Raw genomic sequence first — 23,125 nt, forward strand, 5'->3', positions numbered from 1 at the left:
AATCAAAGTGGTTTTCTCAAAATATTTTTTGAGTTTAACTGTAATGTATAGGTTTTTCTATAATGTGGTGTTCATTATTTTGAATGCTAACTTGCAGTTTCAATAATGATATAAAAATAACTGTCAAGATTTTTTTTTCATTTGCAACTATTTGACAATTAAGAACCAATGAAAGAACAGATATTGCTACATTCTCATCTGCAGAACTAACATCTGAGTCCTATTCTGAGTCCTATAACTGTATGACATATCATGTGATGCGACTGCAGAGCAACTATCCCTACTGTCACTATAATTACTGTAGATTTCAATCATATTCCATATATGTATAAGAGACAAAAGGATTTGTTCGGATGTTTTCTGAAATAATGGCACATTTGACAGCATACAAAAGGCACAAAATCAATCAGATTTCCTATTGCAGTTAAAACTGTTTTTGCTAAATACAATTTCAAAATGATTTTTATTTTAAGAAAATATTTAACTTTGAAATTTTCTACTCAATACATTTGAAAATTAACTAACAACAAGAATGTGTCCAAAGTACATGGATGGCCCAAACCGCACTATCATTTTCCATGTTCAGTGGACCCTAGAAATTGGGGTCAAAAATCTAATTTGGCATTAAAATTAGAAAGATCATATCAAAGAAAACATGTGTAATAAGTTTCCAACTTCATCAAAAACAGCCTGACCAAAAACTTTAATCTTAAACTCACACTTTCATTTTCTATGTTCTGTGGACCGTGAAATTGGGGTCAAAAATCTAATTTGATTAAAAACTTTAACCTGAAACGGGACAGACAGACGGACGGAAGGATGAACGAAAGAAGGCACAGACCAGAAAACATAATGCCCCTCTACTATTGTAGGTGGGGCATAAAAATGGAAAAATGAAATTTTGTGTAACAAATGGGAATGCATGAAATCTTTTGTTGCTGAGTATACATTTTAAAAACAAAGGAAATGTACGGAAACTATTGTAAAATATTTAACCTAGTTATTACTGAAGTCATAGCAACCAATTATAAATGAATGTTGAGAATTGACCTGATTTAGTTTTAAGCCAAACTACAGACAAATCATAGCAATTCCATAGAAAATTAATAAATGAAACAATTAGTGTTCTATCAATATTACTAAATACGTAATTATCTCAAAAGCAATATTTGCCATAAACTTAAAGCAAATAATTTTATCAATACAAATAACAAAAGCCATTGGAAATAATAACTCAGAAAACATTAAAACGTTTAAAGTCTGGTTCAGATAGATGGAGTATCAAATGATCCTGCTTATCTTTATTGTCAGTTGTAAAACAGTTTCTATAACTCTTTAAGTTATACAGCCCTTGCATATTTACTGACCATGCAAGGGCTGTATAGCCAGTCAAGGTTGTTAAAAACTCCCATCATCATCAAGTACATGTACTATAGAATTATCTATTTAATGGAAACTAATGATATTGTATTTTCAATAAAACTTGATTTCAAAATTCTGCATAATATTTTTACGGTCCATTATATTGACAAAAATAATTCCTAAGAACAATACTAATCCACACTTTTGTAGCAATGTCTGTAAAGACAGCTGACAAATGAGAAGAAATAAGTTCTGATACAGTAATTAGGTTAAAAGTAGGTCAAGGGGAACATTTTGTGATTACAAGAATTAGGCTTAAAGTAGGTCATGGGGAACATTTTGTGATTACAAGGAGAACTATAAAGACTCTTTCCTAACTCAAAGAGTCTTCTGAGTTCTAAATAATGAAGGCATCATTACATTTGATAAAATTTTGAAACTAAACACCCTAAGATAGTGATGAGAAAACTCAAACAAGTAGACCTTAGGTCCAGGGGTAAAAAAATTAAGAGCAGCAACAATGTTTTGTTACTTAATGACAACCATTGATAAAACTATGAGTCTTTGTCATAATTACTTGTAATATTGATGATTGAATTGAAGCTCACAATAAGCAGATTAGACTAAACTTGAATAATAAATGAATAAAACTGCAAGTGGGACATATTTTTCATGAACTGTCAACAATCAGAGTGAAACACTTGCAGTCAAGAGTTAATAAAGGTTTCTTTTTATGTAACATAAAGGCTACATAACATTCATAAATTGTCTCTGATCATCAACTGTGAAGATATAAATTAAAGCATGCAAAATTAATTATTGTTTAATGTTCTACGTTCTAATTTTTTTTTAAACTTGTCCACAATATCTAGCGATGCAGTGCATAAACGTATATTAATCATTTTGGCAATTATTCAACAAGGATTTTTTTGGAATCCTTATGAATTATATAATACTGCATCTCAATAAGAAAAGACAGAACTATTGATTTTCTTTTATATTTGAACAGACAGAAGAACTTTTAGAAAGCATTAAAAATTATCAAGAATTTACAAAATTACTTTTTGATGTCAGGATTGTCAGGAAACATCCTTTAATATCCTGTCATGAACAGCAGACCATTGAAACAAATGTCACTGATTTACCATTAAAAGCTTTCTCTTATTAATAAAAAGAAAAAGCTAGAAAAGTAACAAAATACAAGTTACAATGTAATGCAGCCATTTCAAGTAAATCTACCTACCCAATGAAGGTATTGTGGATAAGGGAAAGACATGATGGGCTAATTTTGTTGTTGTATCTTTATAGTATTTAGGAGAAGGTCTATCTATCTATATTGAAGAACATCCCTTATATTATTGTTTAACAATACATGCAAAATTTGAAGTTGCAAAAAATAGTTTAAATCTAACATAAGATATTGAGATTGTCACAATCAGTGAACCTCTTTATTGTTTTTTTTAGTTGTATGATGATGTTTCTATCCTATGGGGAATACAGTACTAAATGTAGATATTTACAGGGTAATAATTTGCTGAATTCATTGACAACTTTTGTATTGTTCGCTATAATTAAGAACCAAAGACCTTCCATGAAGCATATTTTTAGATTAAACTATCTTTGATCTGATGCATACTGTAAACCAACTAAATTTTCACAGATACTTCATTTCATGTTTAGCCCTATCAATATAAAAAAAAAGATGTGGTATGATTGCCAATGAGACAACTCTCTACAAGAGACTAAAACAACACAGAAATTAACAACTATAGGTCACTGTATGGCCTTCAACAATGAGCATAGCCCATACCGCATAGTCAGCTATAAAAGGGCCTGAAATGACAATGTAAAACAATGCAAACGAAAAAACTAATGGCCTTATTTATGTAATCAACTATGGCAAGATTTTATTTTATGATTTTTAAATTTACTTGATGCAGTTAGATATTGACAGATCCAAGTTTAAGTTTTTTGCAACGTTTCATATTGGCATTACAGTACATACAGTCAGTCCATTTTTGTCCTCTTGTGCATTTAATTGGTAAATTTTGTCTAAAAAAAATGGCTACAAAAAAAATTGTGACATAATACCTTGTACACAAATTAATCTAAATGTCTGAATAATAGGAAAGGAAAAATCTCACAAAATAATTTATATATTTTCATCTGTTTCTGATGTAGTGATGTAGTATCTTAATGAACAAGAATATGTCAATAAGAAACAATTGCCAGCTCACACTTTCACATTTACATGTTCAGTGAATTGAGGAATCTGGGTCAAAAACTTATTTGGCATATTTTTCAAAAGTTCAGACTACATTTATATAGAACTATTGTATCTAATTTTCAAGTTATTGTGTACAAAAACTTTATAATTAACAGGTTACTGCTTCTACATAGGCAGATCCAGGGGCCTCGGGACCCCCCCCCCCCCCCGCTTTGCGGGAAAAATTTGGTAGATAATATAGGGAATCTCCTAAGCATGACTAGAGCGGGCCCTCCTTAGGTCAGTCAGCAGGCCCCCTTATAAAAAGTTCTGGATCCACCACTGTTCTATATATTAACTATTTGAAGGTATCACCTTGTGTCTGATTATTCGAATAAAAATCCCACTAAAGCATAAAATTTAGGTCAAAGAGACTTAAATTTTGCAGACCAGTATTGTTATTTAATGGGTTTATATCATTAATTTATCCCTATAGTTTTCTCAGAAATGCACACACATATGAAAAGTTACTCAACTGGATATTAGATTGATTGATTGTTGGTTGCTTAATGTCCAGTGGCAAATGTTTCATGTTTAAATATTAGAAATGAACGTACAGATGGACTAGGATAAATCTCTAAACTGAGTTGCTTTGCACTAGCCTTGCACAAAACAATGTAAGATAATATCCACCCACAGATCTCAATGTTCTGCTTAAAGAATGATTACGACATTATCACCTGCTTTTAATTTACATGTATGCTAAGACAATCTCAGAACTAAATGTCAATTACAGTTTGTTTTATTGTCAGTAGATTTTATTACCAGACTTAAAACAATGGAAAAATTTATCTTCCCAGATTTTCCTGCGATCAAATATTAAAAGACTGTAATGTATTCGACACTTAGATGGATGTTACGTAATATAAACGTTGGTGAATTATTCTCACAAAGTGCTATTTAGTTACATTATTTGGGGACAAATTTATTGACATTTCATGTGACAGTAGTCTAGTATGATAATTCTGTATTGAAATATTGGCATACAGAATTGGTCAGACAGAAAAACAGCCAGTTAAACATGATTTAGACATTAGGTATTGGTATTGACATTCTCAATTCACTTTCAGTACTGACTCATGTTTCCTTTTCCAAGTAATGTAAATGCTGACCACTCTAACATATTACTTTCCAAGAATACTTTTGTCTGTCTTTTTTTAAGATTTATGACATTAAGGAGAAAAAACTTGAAGTTCACCTCTTGCAATTTATTCTTTCTTTTATTTTCTATAGACCGCCTTGTCAGCCTCAGCCAAGTGTCCTCTCTGGTCTACTTATATATAGTTTGGAACCACATTTTTATAAGATTTTAGAAAATGTATGATATCAATAACATCTTTGAAAGTTATATAAGATTCTGTTTTGCTTAGACATCACACAGGAAATATGTCTTGTAAAATAAATTTCATTGTATGAGCCTTTAATAATCCTTAACCTCTTACAATTTCAGTTTTAGCAAATAAAATATGAAATTTTCAAGTAATATTCAATATTTATAATTAATGCATTCACTTTGGAAATATTTATCGTATGTCTCTTAATTTCTCATCGTTTTACACAAAATATTCAGAAACAATTTAACAAGAGGATGAAAACTTCTATCTAAGTATGGAAAAAGAATGGTACATTATGTTATTAATACAAATTTAAGCAGCATAGTTATTCCTCCAAAGTGAAAACAATTCTACAATGTAATTCAGTGAACATCTAGCATTTCACCCAATACCGTGCCAACCGTCATTAAATTAGAAGGACAGTCAATTTTAATTTCCAGAGTAAAGGAGATTGTGCATGATTATTGCGCTGTGCATACTTTCCCTTACACAACACCGTTATTGGATTGTCTATTCCAACTGATAGCATGGCAGACTTCCTTTTGACTTCATCATACGGCTCACTTCAAAATAGACTTGATAACTTCTCAACAATCGGTTGATTGATTCATTTATATTCATAATTGCTCTTGCCATGTTTCAAGGATTACCAGACTCAAATTTGATTATTGTCTTACTATTTGTAAATTTGCTCACCATTTTCAAAACAGATATTTCCCAAAGTTCTGCAAGCTTGTGTTGCTATGGCAATGTCTTCAGATTCCAAAATTGGAAGGAGAATTGGTACAAATCCCAAGTTAACACACGGAACTCTCAAGGCCTCTGAAAATAAGTTATTTATTATTCTGTTTATTCACATCAAATCAATTTCTAGTTGTATTTTTTTCAATTTTTCTATAATTAAGAAACACAATTTTAAAATTAACCTTGAATACCAGAGTAATTGATCTCAGTAGAGAAATTCTATAGAAATGTAATATTGGTTTTAAATAAATTACTTCTGTTCCAAATAATTTTTCCATTTAATGACTTGGTAGAATCCTGTCAAAATTCTGATAAATTACAATTCTGATCAGGGACCAGGATGTGGAAATATTACATTAAAGGAAAGCTGTTAGACTCAAGAGATTTAGATGTTATTGGCAAATAAAATGATCTTACAAAGTCAGAAACATCTTTTACAGTAATATACAAACACAGAATTCAATAGACATACTTATAAATGAACTGGTTTTCCTGTTTGAATGGTTTTACACTAGTAATTTTGGGGCCTTTTATAGCTTGTTGTTCGGTGTGAGCCAAGGCTCTGTGTTGAAAGCCGTACAATGTACCTTGACCTATAATGGTTTACTTTTATAAATTGTTTTTTGGATGGAGAGTTGTCTCATTGGCACTCATACCACATCTTCCTATATCTTATAAATGTAGAAGAATGAAGATATAATGTAGATTTTGAAAAAGCAAGCAAACAGTGGCCTATAATTGCTTTCTACCACTTTATTTGAACTTTTGTAGATAGTTGTCTCATTGGCAATCATACATGTACAATATCTTATACTGGAATTTAGTTTTGTTGTATATTTCAAACAAAAGTGACTTTTCTATTACTGTTAACCAATTTTCACGAGCGAATTATTTTCCTGACTTTTGCGAGTAGAAAAATAACAAGTTAAAATTTGGATCTTTCCTTCAAGTGAATTTCAAAATCGTCAAATTAAATCCCACTGGAATGGGCTGCTGCTAGAGAGGCCTAAACCCTAAATAAAGTATTTGTGAAAATAAGTTGGTTTACAGTTTGTAAATATAGCTAAGGTTAGAAGATTAATAGAGAAACTGAAGAAAAATAGTGGTTGAAATGTCTAAAATGGTTTAATTACTACAATGAGGTAAATGTGTTCCTTATTGGAATTTCTAAACAAGAATCGTTGTATTTGACAAAACTCATCAATTTTTTCCATTTACGCCTACAACTGACAAATGTTTTACTATGCCAGCCTACAGTTATATTGGTTCCAATTTATAACCTATTTCCACTGGTGTTAAATATCTGTGACATTCTACAGCCAATCTATTCAGATTCGAACAACTTCATGCTTAGTCTGTAAATCACTTATTATATATTGGCACTAAGATGTGCTAAACTTTACACTTTGTCAGTCTAGTTTATGTGACTAATATATTTTTTACTTTGACCAGTTCACGTAATATCTCTGTACGTTGGACTTACCAACATTTTGCAACTTCAGCTAATATGGACTTTGGAATAAGTGTGTCCTGTTGCATTGCTGTTACTCACCATCTGTTGAAAGTTCATCTTTTAATTAATTATATCTCAATGCAACATAACATATTGAGTTTTTCTTATTGTATTACTAATACATGAACATTGTACCCACAAACATTCACAATGCTTAGCTTTACTATGTATAAGTATTACTGTTAACTGATTTTGTTCTGCTGAATTTGTCTGTACTCACCAACTTTGGCAAGTTCAGTTTCTGTCTGTATTACCCTTGGCTAATTCTGTCCCACTTAATTTGCCTATACCTACCAACTTTTGCAAGTTCTGAATGAATTTTGACTGAGTTTGTGCTACTAAATTAACATATACTCACCAACTTTTGTATGTTCAGCAAATAAATGTTGACTGTTAACGAAGTCTGTCCTAATAAATTTGTCTATACTCACCAACTTTTGCAAGTTCAGCTAATATTTGTATGACTTTAGACTGAGTCTCTCCTTTTGTATTGGTCAGAATACTATAAAGATCATCTAACATTCCACCCTCAGCAGCTGTTTCTATAGCTTCCTCGACTGTCTCTTCTGAAACAGTGAAGGGATTTCAAATTAAGTTATATGTGCATGCATGTAAAAAATATCTTTTCTTGTTTTTTTCAATTACTGACTAATTATCAAATGCTGAACGAGGCAAATGAATATTTGCAAACATGCATAAAAGAGGGACAAAAGATACCAAAGGGACAGTCAAACTCATAAATCTAAAACAAACTGACAACGGCTAAAAATGAAAAAGACAAACAAACAACAGCACACACAACACAACATAGAAAACTAAAGAAAAAACAACACGAACCCCACCAAAAAACTAGGGGTGATCTCAGGTGCTTCGGAAGGGTAAGCAGATCCTGCTCCACATGCAGCACCCGTCGTGTTGCTTATGTGATTACAAATCCGGTAAATAGTCTAAATCGGTAGGTCACATTCATGAAAGGGAAGGGGATTGAATTGAAATACAAATGCCTTATGGATAATCTTTTCCAGAATTCTTGAAAAGTGTCTATTTCCTTTGAATGATAAAAAATTGAATCTTCAGCCAAATTTGTTAACCATCTCAGTATGGATGTTTGACACAAAAGATGATTATATCTTATTAATAAAGGAACTGGACTGTCATATGAAAATGTATTACCATACATAGACTCACAAACTTTCAAACAGAGCTAGTCAAAATGTTCCAGAAACACATCATGGTCCCGATCCTGATTCATAGATTTCAAAATCCAAAATTATAAATATAAATCTAATTCTTAAATTGTGCCAACAGCCATAACAACATTTATATGTAATTACATATAAATGTTGTTCAGGCTGTTGGCACAATTTAAGAATTAGATTTATATTTATAATTTTGCAATGCTCCTATAATCAGAGCCTGACTATCCTCTAGATGAAATTTGTGAATAATATTGTCTTAATAAATAAAATAGTTGAGTTGTGCTTACTATCTGTTACTATCTGTTAAAGTATTTCCTCTACTATAAGAATCCTACATTCAGAATATATTTTCAATATGTAAAACCATAAGGTAAGGAACTAAGGTATTGGTTGCCATTAGCCATGTCATAATGTTTGTTGTTTGGATGGTACATCTCAGACATGCTTATTTTATTCCTGTATTTTTTTTCCTTGACCTGTATATATATTTTCCTATTTTTTTATGTCATAATCTCTTTACATATAACCTACATCCCATTTATTCATATTTATTTATAACCATAGGTCATGGAAGTACAGACAAAAATTCTATATGAATAATAGCCTTAAAGAGGTAAGAATAAAGAAAATATCCTGAAAGTGTTTAATTGTAGCAATTGTTAAATGACAAGGATAATAAGATCTGAATATAAGGGTTGAACCTATGTTCTCAAAGTGCAATTCTGACATGCAATGGCAACTTCAGGAGTCGTATATGCAAATGTTTTTTCAGGAGTGGGGGAGTCAGGGTGTGGGGGTTTGGTGAGTTTGAGTTAGATGCTAAATCAAACAAATTTAATCTAGCCACATGTTATATAAATATAGAAGATGTGGTATGAGTGTCAATGAGACAACTCTCCATCCAAGTCACAATTTGTAAAAGTAAATCATTATAGGTCAAAGTACCGACTTCAACACTGAGCCATGGCTGACACTAGAAAGCAAGCTCTAAAGGGCCTGCCCCAAAAAATACACCAAACAGCAAACTCTAAAGAGCCCTGCCCCAAAATTTGCCTGTTTAGAGACAAGAATCTTGCCATTGTCTGCATTTTTTTATTCAGTTGTATCATTATATCTTAGAGTATTGTTGCAGTATTTTCAAAAAAGAATTTATTGTTTAAAGTTTCTTAATGGTATTTTAAAATCTTATACAAATAATAATGGTCAACAAAAGACTCTTTATACCAGTATAATCCAAAGCTTATTTCTGGAACGACTTTATTAAAGCTACCATCAGCAAAATTTTCTGATATTGTACTCAGAAAAACATATTGTGCACCTTCAAAATTACATCACATATATCAATTATGCACTTACATTATTCATTTGTTGAACAATGTATGATGACAATTAAATAACTTGTTTATAAAACATATCTTACCATTGTCAGCGCTTGTCAGATAATTCAATATTCTGTCTAAACTTTGGTTCTGTTCGACTTCATTATCTAAAATCTGTAACTTTTCTAACATCTTCTGTACTTTCGATGGCTGACCTTCAGCTGTAGGAAACAAATTTTCCATTTGATTATCCAATATGAAATGGTTAATTATACTTCTATTACAAAACAGCAGATTAGTCCCATGAAATTATTTAACGAATAAATTTGAACTATGATTGAAACTTAACTGCAATGCTAGAGAAAATGATCAATACAAAAGTCCTTTATTCTGTCAATACATACCATGACTTATAGCTATATGGGACTGGCATTTCAATCCAATAGCTTACTAATTTCCATGTATTTTCCTCAATGCTTAAAATAATCAGCTATTACCAAGTAAGGATGAAATTTACCCTAAACTAATTATATTTATGTTACATAATTGTAGCAATCAGAGAATGTATATTGGTGACTATTTTTCCAACTGTATCATCACAATATAGGATATTATACAATTGTATTAGAATAACACCTTATTAACTTAGTTTTTTTAACAATGCAATACTATTCCTGCACAAAATGTAAGTTCATGTCACCATGACTTTTTTCTGTTATTACTTTTCTACCCAAAATATGATTGGTTGATTATTGGTTGCTGAACATCCAGTGGCAAATATTTCATGCATGTTCAGGACGATACACATAATATGATATTTACAATGCACTACGCATACATACTAACTGATTCGGGTGATTTTTTAAAAGAATTGGAAATCACTTGATATCAAATAGAATTAATCAATTATACAGCTCTTTTAATTTTGTCAATTTTTCAGTATTCATAAGTTACAACATGTCAAATGTCAATAATGGATAAAATAATATATGTATCTATATGGTATCAATTTTTATAATAATTAGTTAACATAAAAATACAGCAAGTAAAACCTAAAAATATCATGCAGTTCTCTTTTTTATATTCCACAATATTATTGGATGAAAATTACAAAAATAGACCTACATTTGTAACCAATTTACATTCTAAATCATGATTATCAAATACATTTTAGAAATGTCTTAAAATCATAATTTATTCAAAATCAAGACACTGAACTTTCTATTGAAATGTTAACTGTTTATATATTGCATGTCTACATCAAAAACATTGTGTTGTGATAAAGCCTCATAAATAACAGCAACATTTAAATAAAGTAAAAATTCCAAAGATACTAAAAGTATGACTAAGAGCCTAAAATCCTCTTTGAAACTACAAAATGAATCGGTGCCAATACATGAAACAAAGCCAAATCAGTATTGATTATCTAACACTAGTACATGTAGATCTTATTAACAAAACTTCTTTCTTGGCCTTTGGTCTTTTGGTAGATAGCTGTCTTACTGGCAATAATACCACATCTCCTTATTTTCATACTACAAAAATGTATTCAGAAACATTTGACAACTAATATAAACACTCCAAAGTCACTGCAGCATGATAAATGGAGTCAGAATTCATATTCTCCTACAAACTAAAATGCAAGATTGCTACTGCAAGTCTGCAACTGCTCATAAAATATCAATTTTGGCCTATAGCTAATACAAGAACTTCTTTAAAACAAACCATAATTACAGATTTTTTTTATATGATCAGCAAAAGAAATATAAGGTTGGTCAACTTTTTCAAGTGTGTAGCTGTCATGTCAGTAACTGCTAGTAGTCCATTATAAATTTGTTAATTATTATCATCTTGCTTAGTTTCTTTCGTTAACTTTTCTAATAACAGACTCTGACTTCAGCTGACTTTTACTGTGCCTATTGCTGTATGTTTGTTTATTCCACATAAGCTAGAGAAATAGGGGGAGTGTTGAGATCTCAGTAAACATGTTTAACCATGCTGGTTTTTGTGCCTATCATAAGTGGGAACTTCTGGCCTTTGTTAGCGAAATGGTTAGTCTTTTACAAGTATGTTTTTATAATTTTGGTTCATACATATATATTTTGGAGTGAAGTATGATGTTCATTTTCCCTGACTAGTATATATAAAAACGAAGATGTGGTATGATTGCCAATGAGACAACTATCAACAAAAGACCAAAATGACACAGAAATTAACAACTATAGGTCACCGTGTGGCCTTCAACAATGAGCAAAGCCCATACTGCATATTCAGCTATAAAAGGCCCTGATAAGACAATGTAAAACAATTCAAACAAGAAAACTAACAGCGTTATTTATGTAAAAAAAAATGAATGAAAAACAAATATGTAACACATAAACAAACGACAACCACTGAAATACAGGCTCCTGACTTGGGACAGGCACATACATAAATAATGTGGCGGGGTTAAACACGTTAGCGGGATCCTGACCCTCCCCTTAACCTGGGACAATGGCATAACAGTACAACATAAGAACAAACTATAAAAATCAGTTGAAAAAGGCTTAACGCATCAGAAGGACAAAAATACAAGTGGACGTGGCCTGGTACTTATACATCCCGACACAAAAAGACACAATGAACAGATCTGAGAGTACTCCCAGTTATCTGACAGCTAGTTCAAAGCCACTAACAACTAATAAAAAAATCATGCAACTTAGACTAAACTATCAATCCCTACACATCCAACATCCAATGGATTTATTGTAAAGACGTCATAAACAGCCAGAGAAAAACATGATATACATTGTTGTTTAGGTGCCCGCTGATCCCTGCCTCTGGAAGCGAATTTTCTCACTGCGTTAAAATCCATTTGGTCAAGTTGTTGACTTTTTGTCACATTCTCGGTTTTCATTTTCAATTTTATTTGGCAAGACAAAGTATCTTTAAGTCTCTAAACATACCCAACAAGTCTCCTGTGTCAATGGTCTCCATTGATCCACCTTGCTGGCAGAAATCAATTTCAAATAACATAAAATATCATATGTAGTCAATGAGACAAATACTGCAAAACTAGAAAACTGACAAGACAGTGAAAATCCAATTGCACACTTTTTTGTTACACATAGAGACTGATGCATACAAAGCAATACATTTTCAGTTGGCATTTTTTTAATAGTTGCAATTGGCAACCACTAACTTCTGATATTAAGAAAATCTTTTAGGAAAAGCAAATTATACCAACACATTTAGTTTCAGCCTTTTCTAAAATAAATTTATAATTCTCATGTTTAAATGATAAAAAAACAAAGTTTTTACCCAAATTTTATACCAGGGTACAACGTAGAGTGTATTTTATACCATATGATCATTTTTGTTGAACTCACACAAAAGGATATTTCTAAAAATTAGTGATTTTTTATTCCAAGCAAAAGCTTACTGTTGACCCTGTCTTTGACATAACAAACACAATTTGGAATAGCATATTATCCTAGAGATATCAATTTTTAGTTGAAATCTTATTACCATAAAATAAAATAAGTTTATCAAAATTTGTTATCTTCCTTCAAGAATATTTTTACAATTTTTTTTTTAAATGGCATATTTCTATCATTTTGCAAAAGCTTAAAAAAACTATTTGTATAAACTTTTGTTGAAATTCTATTAATTATTATAAGACATTTTAATTTTTGAAAATATGTGAATATCAGCAAAAATTAAACTATTCTACACTTTAATTTAAATTCTTTCTTTTTTTACATATACGCTGGTCAGGACATTATTTTGAATAGAACATTAAACGGTATAAACCTGCACATAAATTTTAATTGAAATCCTTAGAGGCATAAAAAATGATGTTTCTTAAAACTTGTGATTTTTTACAATTTTTTGACAATTGAAATCAATTTGGAATAGCTAAGCTGGTTGACTGTTCTGTCCCATTTTTTGCAGTGAGTGACTGAAAATTAAAACAAATTCAAAAAGCAAATAAAAGAAGATTGAGTCTGAGGACACAAATGTCCAATAACAAGCTTTGCAATTTTCCAAGTTTTAAAGGGACATAACTCTAGATTGGTAAATGTAACATACCACCCAATATTCAAACTCTGTCTGCATGTAGTGGTTCTTAGCATTTGTATGGATTTCTTTTGATTTGGATGAGCCAAACTTAAATTAAAGTGTGGAAAAAAGAAAATTTTCCAATTTACAACTTGTAAAGGGGGGTAATGATGGAACGCTGAGTGACTCACTGCCCAAATATGATGGTTTTGAAGTTTGGTTTCTAGCAAGGTGTATGAGTTTTATAAATTTCAATGAGAAAAATGTAAGTAACAGTGCAGAAAAAAATACCAGCAGGCCATAACATCCAACCTCAAGTTTGGAAACAAAAATTAAGCAGATAGAAAGGTGAATTAAAGGAAGGACAGATGGTTAAGGGTGACAATTAATGCCCTGTTGCCCATGGCGTACAATGGACATCAGCAAACTATGTAAGTTTATTTTGGATGTATACACAGAACTATATTTAAGACACATCTTGGCTAGCCAAGGGTTACATTGTATGATCCAGGCCCCTTCTCTCCGCCCTTGGCAGATTAGGTCAACATTTGTGATTACAATGCTGCGCCATCTATTGGAAGATAAAAGTTGTGCCCAGTCTGACATCATCATGATTGACCAATGGCAGCACTAGAACTCTCATCAGTGAAGAGGTGATAAAATGGGTGTGTCTAGTTAGTGTTTACAAATTTCTTGAAGCAGGAACAAAAAATATATACTGACATCCCCACATCTACACAAGAAACATACCCAGATACTGCAATTAGTTAACTAAGAACTTTGAAATTGTCAACAAACATCATTCTATGTTTTTAGTCGGTAAAGACTTATTGCAAAATCAGCACGTGGCAATTGTTTATTTACATTTTCTACATTTGCACATGCTCATCTTAATGGTGCTTTTTGATTGGACGCAGTCATATAAAACTGGGACTGTGGAAGTAAAAAGTATGATATTTTCGCTAATATAAACAAACACTTCTGTCCAGCCATAACTTTTAATAACAACTCACAATAGCCCACGGGACTTCACTGTAGTCGCCAATGGTAATGTACAAACAAAGGAACTTTGTTATGATTTATCCTGCGATAATTCTGACAGGGACCAATAGAAATCAATACCTTGTGTCTCCAAACTTCTATTTTTATTCACCAAGGGGGACTGGATCGTAACCCTTCGCTGGTGAAGATGATTTTAGACCATGCCTCTAAATTTTTAATTTGTATCTTTTCTTCCTATAGAGTTTGCTATGTTTTTGACACAAGATGTTAAGCTATTTTTACCTATGTATATTGTTATGGTAATGGTAGAAAAAATTTAGAAGGTTTTTGGTTTATTCATTCTATTGACTCATCATAAAATCTTTACATTTATTTGAAAAATCTACTTCTACATGTTCTTCTACTATATACATGTAATGACCGCCTTTAACGTTGAAGTTTATGTCACTTGTACTGCACATTGCTTTGTGAAGACATATATACAGTGAAATATAACAAATTTGTGATAATAAACAAAACAAAAATTTTTTTACATATATATAGTGGTAGTGCATATTTTTAATTTATCATTTTAAATATTAAGTTAAAACTATTTACACATGATGAATTTACTGACTGTAGGTGTAGTTTGAGACAGCTACTTTGAACGACTCTATAGAGTCGCTCATCACAATACTCAGAGGAAGGCTGTTCCAGATTATAATTGTGCATGGGAAAAATGATAGTTGTCTTTGTGTTCTGCAGGATGGAATTTGGTATGAGAGTGTGTGCATGTTCCTGGACTGTGTGAGCGGTTAAATAAGTCTGTCTGTTTTTTGTTATTGCAATGAGATGTTATGTGATTCTGTGGAACATGACCAGGCGTGCATCTGTTCTTGTGTGTGCGAGGTCTCCATTTCAAATGATCGATCATGTCACTAACGCTTGAGTTGTTTCTGTGTCGGTTAGTGACATATCTAGCAGCCTTTCTTTTAACTTTTCTATTTTGTTAATATCCTCAGAAAAGTAAGGGTCCCAAAATGAACAGGCATATTCTAGTGATGGTCTGACTAAAGATTTATATGCCTGTTCCTTTACTGAGGTGGAACTGATATTAAGATCCCTCGAAGAAAACCTAGTGTGCTGTTGGCTTTATTGCAGATGTTGTTTATGTGACTGTGTATTTTGCCTTATCGACATGTTCAAGAATGTGACCATGTAAAGTGTAATATACATATAAACAGATTTTTATTTCGGCTGATGGACATGACATTACACTTGTCCAGAGTTGGCAAAAACCCGGGTTTTATGAGTATTGCCCAGCCCAGTGGGAAATACTGGGAAAACCCGGGTTTTACTGGGTTTTACTGGGTAATACTGGGCAATACTGGGTAATATAGAATACTGGCCTGAATTTTAAAGAGAATTCATTTATCAAACACAAATGCAATACATTTAAGATATATAATATAAACCTATTTTTATTTATAACTACATGTATGTTACTTGTTTGAGAGTCCTATAAGACATACATGTACAAATGTACAAGTCTATACTATACATTTGAGAAAGAATTTATTCTAACAACTCTGATTTTTTTTTTTTCAACTATATATAGCTAATATAAAGAATTGAACAATTACATGTAATAAAAATTACTTTGAAATGATTTATATGTACAAATGTACATAACTAATTAATCGGTGCTTTGCTTTTGCGCCAATTGGCATTTCATTTGCGCCAAAAAACCATTTCATTTGCGCCACAAACAATATTTCAGTTGCGCCAAAATAAAACCTTTTAATTGCGCCAATATTACAGGTAAATGCAGGTAAATAGTATAAAAACATATTTAAAAAAAGACATTTGATAATAAAAGTTTTTGTTTGCAAAATTAAATATATTCCTCAGAAATCAGTCGACATTAAACCACACAAGTAATGTTAAAACCTTAATGAAGCACAGTTCTGTTATATAATTAAACGTGATCATATACCTAATATGAAACATGAAAGAAAACAGTTTACACTGGAGTTATTCTAAGCATGATACAACTATTATAAAGTTATACGTCTACACTGGCACCAAACTTGTAAGCGACGGCCCTGATGTATTCATGTCTGGAAAATTCCTCCTCTCAAGTGCATACCATATTGATAAAAATAGATAGTACGTTTTTTCATGAACTGCAGTCCATTACAGTTGTTATACTGGCTTTGCAAGGATTTCTTTATTTGGGGTACCAATAAACGACTTGGTCTCCATTTTTCAGAACGTATGATCTGACAATAAACTAAAAGTGTGGTCATCAAATATTACACACTTAGTTCTCCTGTTTTATGTCTGAATTGAAAATGGCCATCTTGACACCTCGAACATGTGAACACTATATAATTATAAACCTTAGTGACTCTCAGCTTCAGAAATGAGTGTGGTATTGAACTCACCCCATTATCCAGAGAAATACTGTAAAGACAAACCTTTTAGAGCAATGAATATTTTAACGCTTCCGTTATTGCTTGCCTGAATTACCTGTAAAATGGCGCAAATAAAGTTTTTGTTTTTTGGCGCAAATGAAATATGACCTTGTGGCGCAAATGAAAGATTGTAATTTTCAAAAATTGGCGCAAATGCAATGCGCCCTAATTAATAAGTAATTATTCAGATTAGAACACACTCTTATAGAAATGAAAAGGCTGATTATTGTTATATAAACATATCGTTTATATAACAATAATCAGCCTTTTCATTTCTATAAGAGTTAATGACAAGACCCTGTAGGGTGTTTATTTAGCAATCATGATTGCATGAAATTTGGGTAGGGAAGAGAATGAAATAGAATTTTTTATCTTATAGAAATGACTCTCAATGGTTATCTGTATAAAATGTACATATTTAGCTATAATACTATGAAACTACAAGTCTTTACTATTTATTGTTGAAATAAGCTTAAAAAATCATATTGCCCAGTATTGCCCAGTATTACCCATTTCTGGGAGTATTGCCCAGCCCGGGTTTTCCCGCCCAGTAAAACCCGGGCGGGTAATACTTTGCCAACCCTGCACTTGTCAGGATGGAAAATCATTTTCCATGTATTTTCCCAAATGGCTAGTGTGTTGAGGTCTTTTTGAAGGGTTTTGCAATCACTGTTTGATTTTATTACCTGATATGCAATGGTGTCGTCTGCAAATAGGCGTATGGTGGAATTTAGCCCAACTGGTATGTCATTAATGTAAAATAAAAACAGACTTGGGCCCAGAACAGATCCTTCAGGCACTCCGGACTTTACAGGGACATAGCCTGAAGTCTCACCCTCTAGGATAACTGCTTAGGTACGACATAAGAAGCCCTGTATCCATGCATTTGTTTTCCCCTGTATCCCATAGTAATTCAATTTGTGTGTTAACAAGTTATGACTGACTTTAACAAAAGCTTTGGAAGTCCATTATAAGTACATCTGTTTGTTTTGAGTTTTCCATATTTTTAGTGACATCATCTACAAATTCCAAAAGTTGAGTTACACAAGATCTGTTTTTTTAAAAGCCGTGTTGTAGGGGATACAGGATGTTATGTTTGTCTGCGTATGTCATGATTGCGCTAACTACAACATATTCCATAAGTTTACAACATATGCATGTCAAAGAAATAGGTCTATCCTACCGTAGTCTAAAATCGTTCATCTTGTCAGTTCGTTAGGTATTTGTGTTTGAACTTAACACACGGGGAAACTCCGCATTGACGTCACTACGCTACTTCCGGCGTAGAAAAACAATGTAGAATACGTTTTTTCTGCACTTTTGAATAAAAAAACATTTCTGAAGGTAAGTTTTCATTGTTGTTCTCAATTATTGCTAAAAAATGCCAAATTTCTAATGCCCGTTTTAATCCCGACTTCCGAATGTCTAAAAACATTCTAGAACTTCACAAAAACCCACTTCCGGCCTCCATTGCTTTGTGTACATTCCATTTAGCGTCATCAATCTTGTGGCAGGCAATACAGGTCAAGCAAATCGTATTTTTAGGAATTTTAAAATGACATGCTCCTTACTTCTTTCGCGATTTTCCCGCGAAAAAAGCCCAACCAAAATGAAAGGAAAACTAATTGAAAAAACGATGCCCATGCCATAATTTTGTACAGGAATATAGAGTAGGTTAATGAAAAATAATTTACATTTATTTTTCATAGAATTTTCTTTTTATTCATTATAAAAAGATCGATATTCTGACCATCATGACTGTAGATAAATATTCATACAGAATTCCATTGATGTCAAAAGGGATGGCAAAAAAAGAGTTTTCCTGTTGAATAAAACCCAAAATTATTGCAAACTATTTTGAAGCAATATCCCACAAAGAAATAACGTAATTGCCGTAGACTGGAAAATCCCCTAATTGACAGTAGAGCAATTTGATTGGGTAGAACGAATTGACACCACGTGATTTTGACGCCATTGAAATTTAAATGTAAACAAACAAGGTCAGAGGGTTCAGTATGGGACAACATCGTACATTTAGTTACTGACAAATAATTATGAGTTACCAAGCTTGACAATGCATGGTAATAAAAAATGAAAGCTAAGTGTACTGAAAAAATAAGAAAATCAAAGCGCTGTAAGCGCTGAAGGCAGTTAACCAAAAACCAAGGCAACCGTAATTATGAAAACTGTGGCAATGTTGCCTCAACATTAAACATTCATATATAGTACATTCATGTTTATCTAATGATTTATTTATTAAGGCAAATAATTTATATGTTATCAAGGTTTCAAAAGCAATGCATATATCAATGTATATTTTTTTTATGGTGAGTCTGCAGTGGTACAAGTTCCCAATGATTGCAGTTGTTCTACTTGGTAGTTAACCTTGGTTTTATTTGACTGCTAGAAGTTCAAGTTGACTTAGTATGAACATGTAATAGTATGAATGGACTGGTTTCCCTGGAGAGAAAACTGAGTTTGTGTTCTATAGTACAAAAGTTATGAGACACGAATCAGACAAACGTTCACTACAACAGGGATCAAAGGTGAGGTCTGACTGACCTGCCCATAGTAAATGTAAATGATTTGTTATTTTGTCCCATACATATGAATATATATAATTTAGGGGTGGGGATCTCAACGGTTTTCAAGTTCTCAAACAGGTAGGGGTAGGTAGAGGATTTAGGGGGGGCAGGGGGCCCGCCCCCCCTTTTTGGGAAAAAAATCGGTTGCTTATATAGGGAATCACTTAAGCGTGACTGGAGCGGCCCTCACTTATGAAAATTTCTGGATCCGCCACTTGGGGTAGGGTGACCCTAGGGACTTCCCCTACATTTCATTTTATTTGTTATATTGTCCAATACATGAATATATATGGTTTAGGGGTGGGGATCTCATTGGTATCCAAGTTCTCAAACAGGAGGGGTAGGGTGACCCCAGGGACTCCATCTATATTTCATTTAATTAGTTATATTGGCCCATACATGAATATATATTGTTTTGGTGTGGGGATCTCAACCGTTTCCAAGTTCTCAAACAGGAGGGTTGGGGTGACCACAGGGACTTCCCCTATATTTTATTTTATTTGTTATATTGTCCCATACATGAGCATATATGGTTTAGGGGTAAGGATCTTGACCATTTCCAAGTTCTCAAACAGAAGGGTGAACAGTGACCTCAGGGACTCCCCTATCTTTCATTTGAATTGTTATATTGTCCCATACATGAATATATGGTTAAAGGGTGGCGATCTCAACGGGTTTCTGAAACTTTCAAATTTTCAAACAGGAGGGGTGGGGCCACGGTGACCCAAGGGACTCCCCCTATATTTCATCTGATTTGTTATATTGTCCCATACATGAATATATATGGTTTAGGGGTGGGGATCTGGAACATTTTTAAATTCTAAAACAGGAAGGGTGGGGTGACCCCCAGCGACTCTTCCTTTATTTCATTTGATTTTTCATATTGTCACAAACATGAATATATATGGTTAAGGGGTGTGGATCTTGACCGTTTCTAAGTTCTCAAACAGGAGGGGGTGGGGTAACTCCAGGGACTCCCCCTATATTTCATTTTATTTATTATATTGTCCTATACTTGAATATATGCAGGGGCGGATTCAGGGGGGGGGGGGTGTTGTGAGCTTGCATCCCCCTTAAATTTGCATAGCATGGGTTGTTCTCAGCTTAATAAAGAATATTCCGATAATTTTAACTCAAATTTTTTTTAGCCTCGCTCTACTTTGGGAACAGTATATCTAATATATAATATTAATATATATGTTCCTGCTCTGCTCGGCGAAAATTTAAGTTTGTGCCCCTCCTTACCTTAAATGCTGGATCTGCCCCTCATATGGTTTAGGGGTGGGGAGCTCGACCGTTTCCAAGTTATCAAACAGGAGGGGGTAAAGTGGCCCAAAGAATTCCACCTATATATCATATGATTCACTTACATTTAGGTATATATAATATTGTTGCATTATTTGTGAAAATAAAGAAACTTTCAGCTACTTTAATTGACCCTTCAAAATTGAGAAAAAAAAATAACCCTTCGAAATTGCAGTAATATGTTTACACTTTAAAAGCATCTCACATGCAATATCATCATTTATCACTGATAAAGAAAATTTAGACTGTGACCATGAACATGTATATTGTTAGATATACTGTTCCCAGCTGTCACGTTGTATTGGATTTTTAAATTAAAATTTGTCAAAAAGTAATTTTGAGTTTCTGTATAAAATATTTTTCTGCTTTTTCTTTCTTTTACATATATCTTTTGGTTTACAATTCTAGTGTTTATATTCATTTACCATGCATAGATTTATTTTTTCACCTGCTTTGATTTATTTTGTAAATGATCGCCAAACCCGGAATTATCCTTATCCGCTTCCGGAATCGGATCCTATATTGTAAAATTTTGTCTTCACGGTCGCCATTATTGTGTTTACAATGTTGTTTTTGTCAATCAGATACGATTTTACTCGAATTTATACAATATTTGTCGGCGAATTTCTGTATGGAGCTAGCGGTTGAACAAAATGAACATCGCTGTCATGAATAATAATGATAAAAATAAGTTTTTAGCTCGTTTAATTGGAGACTTTGGTGACTTGCATGGAAGGTTTGCAAAGTAATTTCTTATTTTCTTTCAAGTGGAAGGTGACCGTCGGGCGTAGCTAGAAACCAACTATCTTAGTCGAAATTCCGCTTGTAAAAGTGGAAGGTCGCGGACCTCGGACCACCGCTAATTTGCACACCTGCCTCCAAATTGAAAAGCTACGAAAATTTCTTTTTCAAATTTGAAATTGCCGCCCACAGCATGAACAGTTGAACTTATTATATAATAGACTACTGACGTAAAAGACTACGTATTGATGACAAACAATATCCCTACGACTTTTGCCATTTGGGAAATCTAAACTACTTGTCTTAAGAGATTTTCGGCGATTAAATATTTCATACAATTGTTCTTTGACATCTTAGCTAAAAGCACAAGTCATAATGAACTACACAAGGATTCTTAATAAGCACTACTTCCTATGTGTAACTTCAAAACTTTTGGATAAATCGACGATCATTTAAGGTTTTTCTGGTCATATTTTTTGTAATCCAGAATAAAAAGTATTAAAAAAGTGTTCAATTAGTTATATATAACATAGTAGCGAGCTAGATAATAACAATGGCAAGTATTTCAGCATTTATTGGGTAGAACACAAATATAGGGCGCTCGCATAATGCAGCTTAACTGCATAAAAATAGCCTTAGGATAACGACTTATCATTACAGCTGGATATAATTCTCTGGATTATATTTGGAACCTTTCTTGTAGATGGGTGAAACATGTGCAGTACGTCAGTCAGTAGGGACTTTGCCAGTGTCTAATGATTTTTGGTATATAAGGCATAATATAAGTTAAATTTCATGTGCCAACTCCCTAAGGAGACGTGGCTTAAGTTCGTCTGGTCCACTTGCCTTGGATATATTTAAATTAAGAAGTAGTTTTGAGATACAGTTGTACCTTCGATGGTTATATTTATGTCGGGCATGGTAGGGTAAGCTGTTTTCTGTTGCATGTATTGATTGTTTTCAAATTCAGAAGCAGTGATTTTGTTTGGTTGTGACTGTGAGAAAACTGATTGAAACTGTTTATTAGTATTACACACTGATTTCAACGTTCATTTGTGTTTTCCTTGTTTGCATTCTGAGAAAATAAAATTTATGTGTTGATGGTTGTTGTGTTATCAACCACTTTCTATTTTAAAGTCTAATAAGTTGAAAAACCTTAAAATAAACTTGCTTACCCATGACTTGAGTTTGTTTATCTTGACAAACCGGAAATGATTAAGACATTCGGATACTCTCGGATTACTTCATTGATCTGAAA

General features: G+C 32.7%; 1 protein-coding gene across 2 annotated transcripts in view; it reads right to left on the minus strand.

Annotated features, from left to right (window-relative positions):
• Positions 1-23,125, minus strand: part of LOC143045296 (rap1 GTPase-GDP dissociation stimulator 1-B-like) — a 73,464-nt gene extending 50,339 nt beyond the window's left edge. For both annotated transcript variants that reach the window (XM_076217721.1, XM_076217722.1), the window contains exons 1-4: positions 23,043-23,125; positions 9,839-9,958; positions 7,651-7,785; positions 5,659-5,784 (exon numbers count right to left, since the gene is read on the minus strand). In XM_076217721.1, the coding sequence (XP_076073836.1) occupies positions 5,659-5,784; positions 7,651-7,785; positions 9,839-9,958; positions 23,043-23,046 (385 nt within the window). In that variant the 5' untranslated portion in view covers positions 23,047-23,125. The remainder of the gene's footprint in view (positions 1-5,658; positions 5,785-7,650; positions 7,786-9,838; positions 9,959-23,042) is intronic.

Source organism: Mytilus galloprovincialis, chromosome 9 (genome assembly GCF_965363235.1).
Source record: "Mytilus galloprovincialis chromosome 9, xbMytGall1.hap1.1, whole genome shotgun sequence".
NCBI lineage: Eukaryota > Metazoa > Mollusca > Bivalvia > Mytilida > Mytilidae > Mytilus > Mytilus galloprovincialis.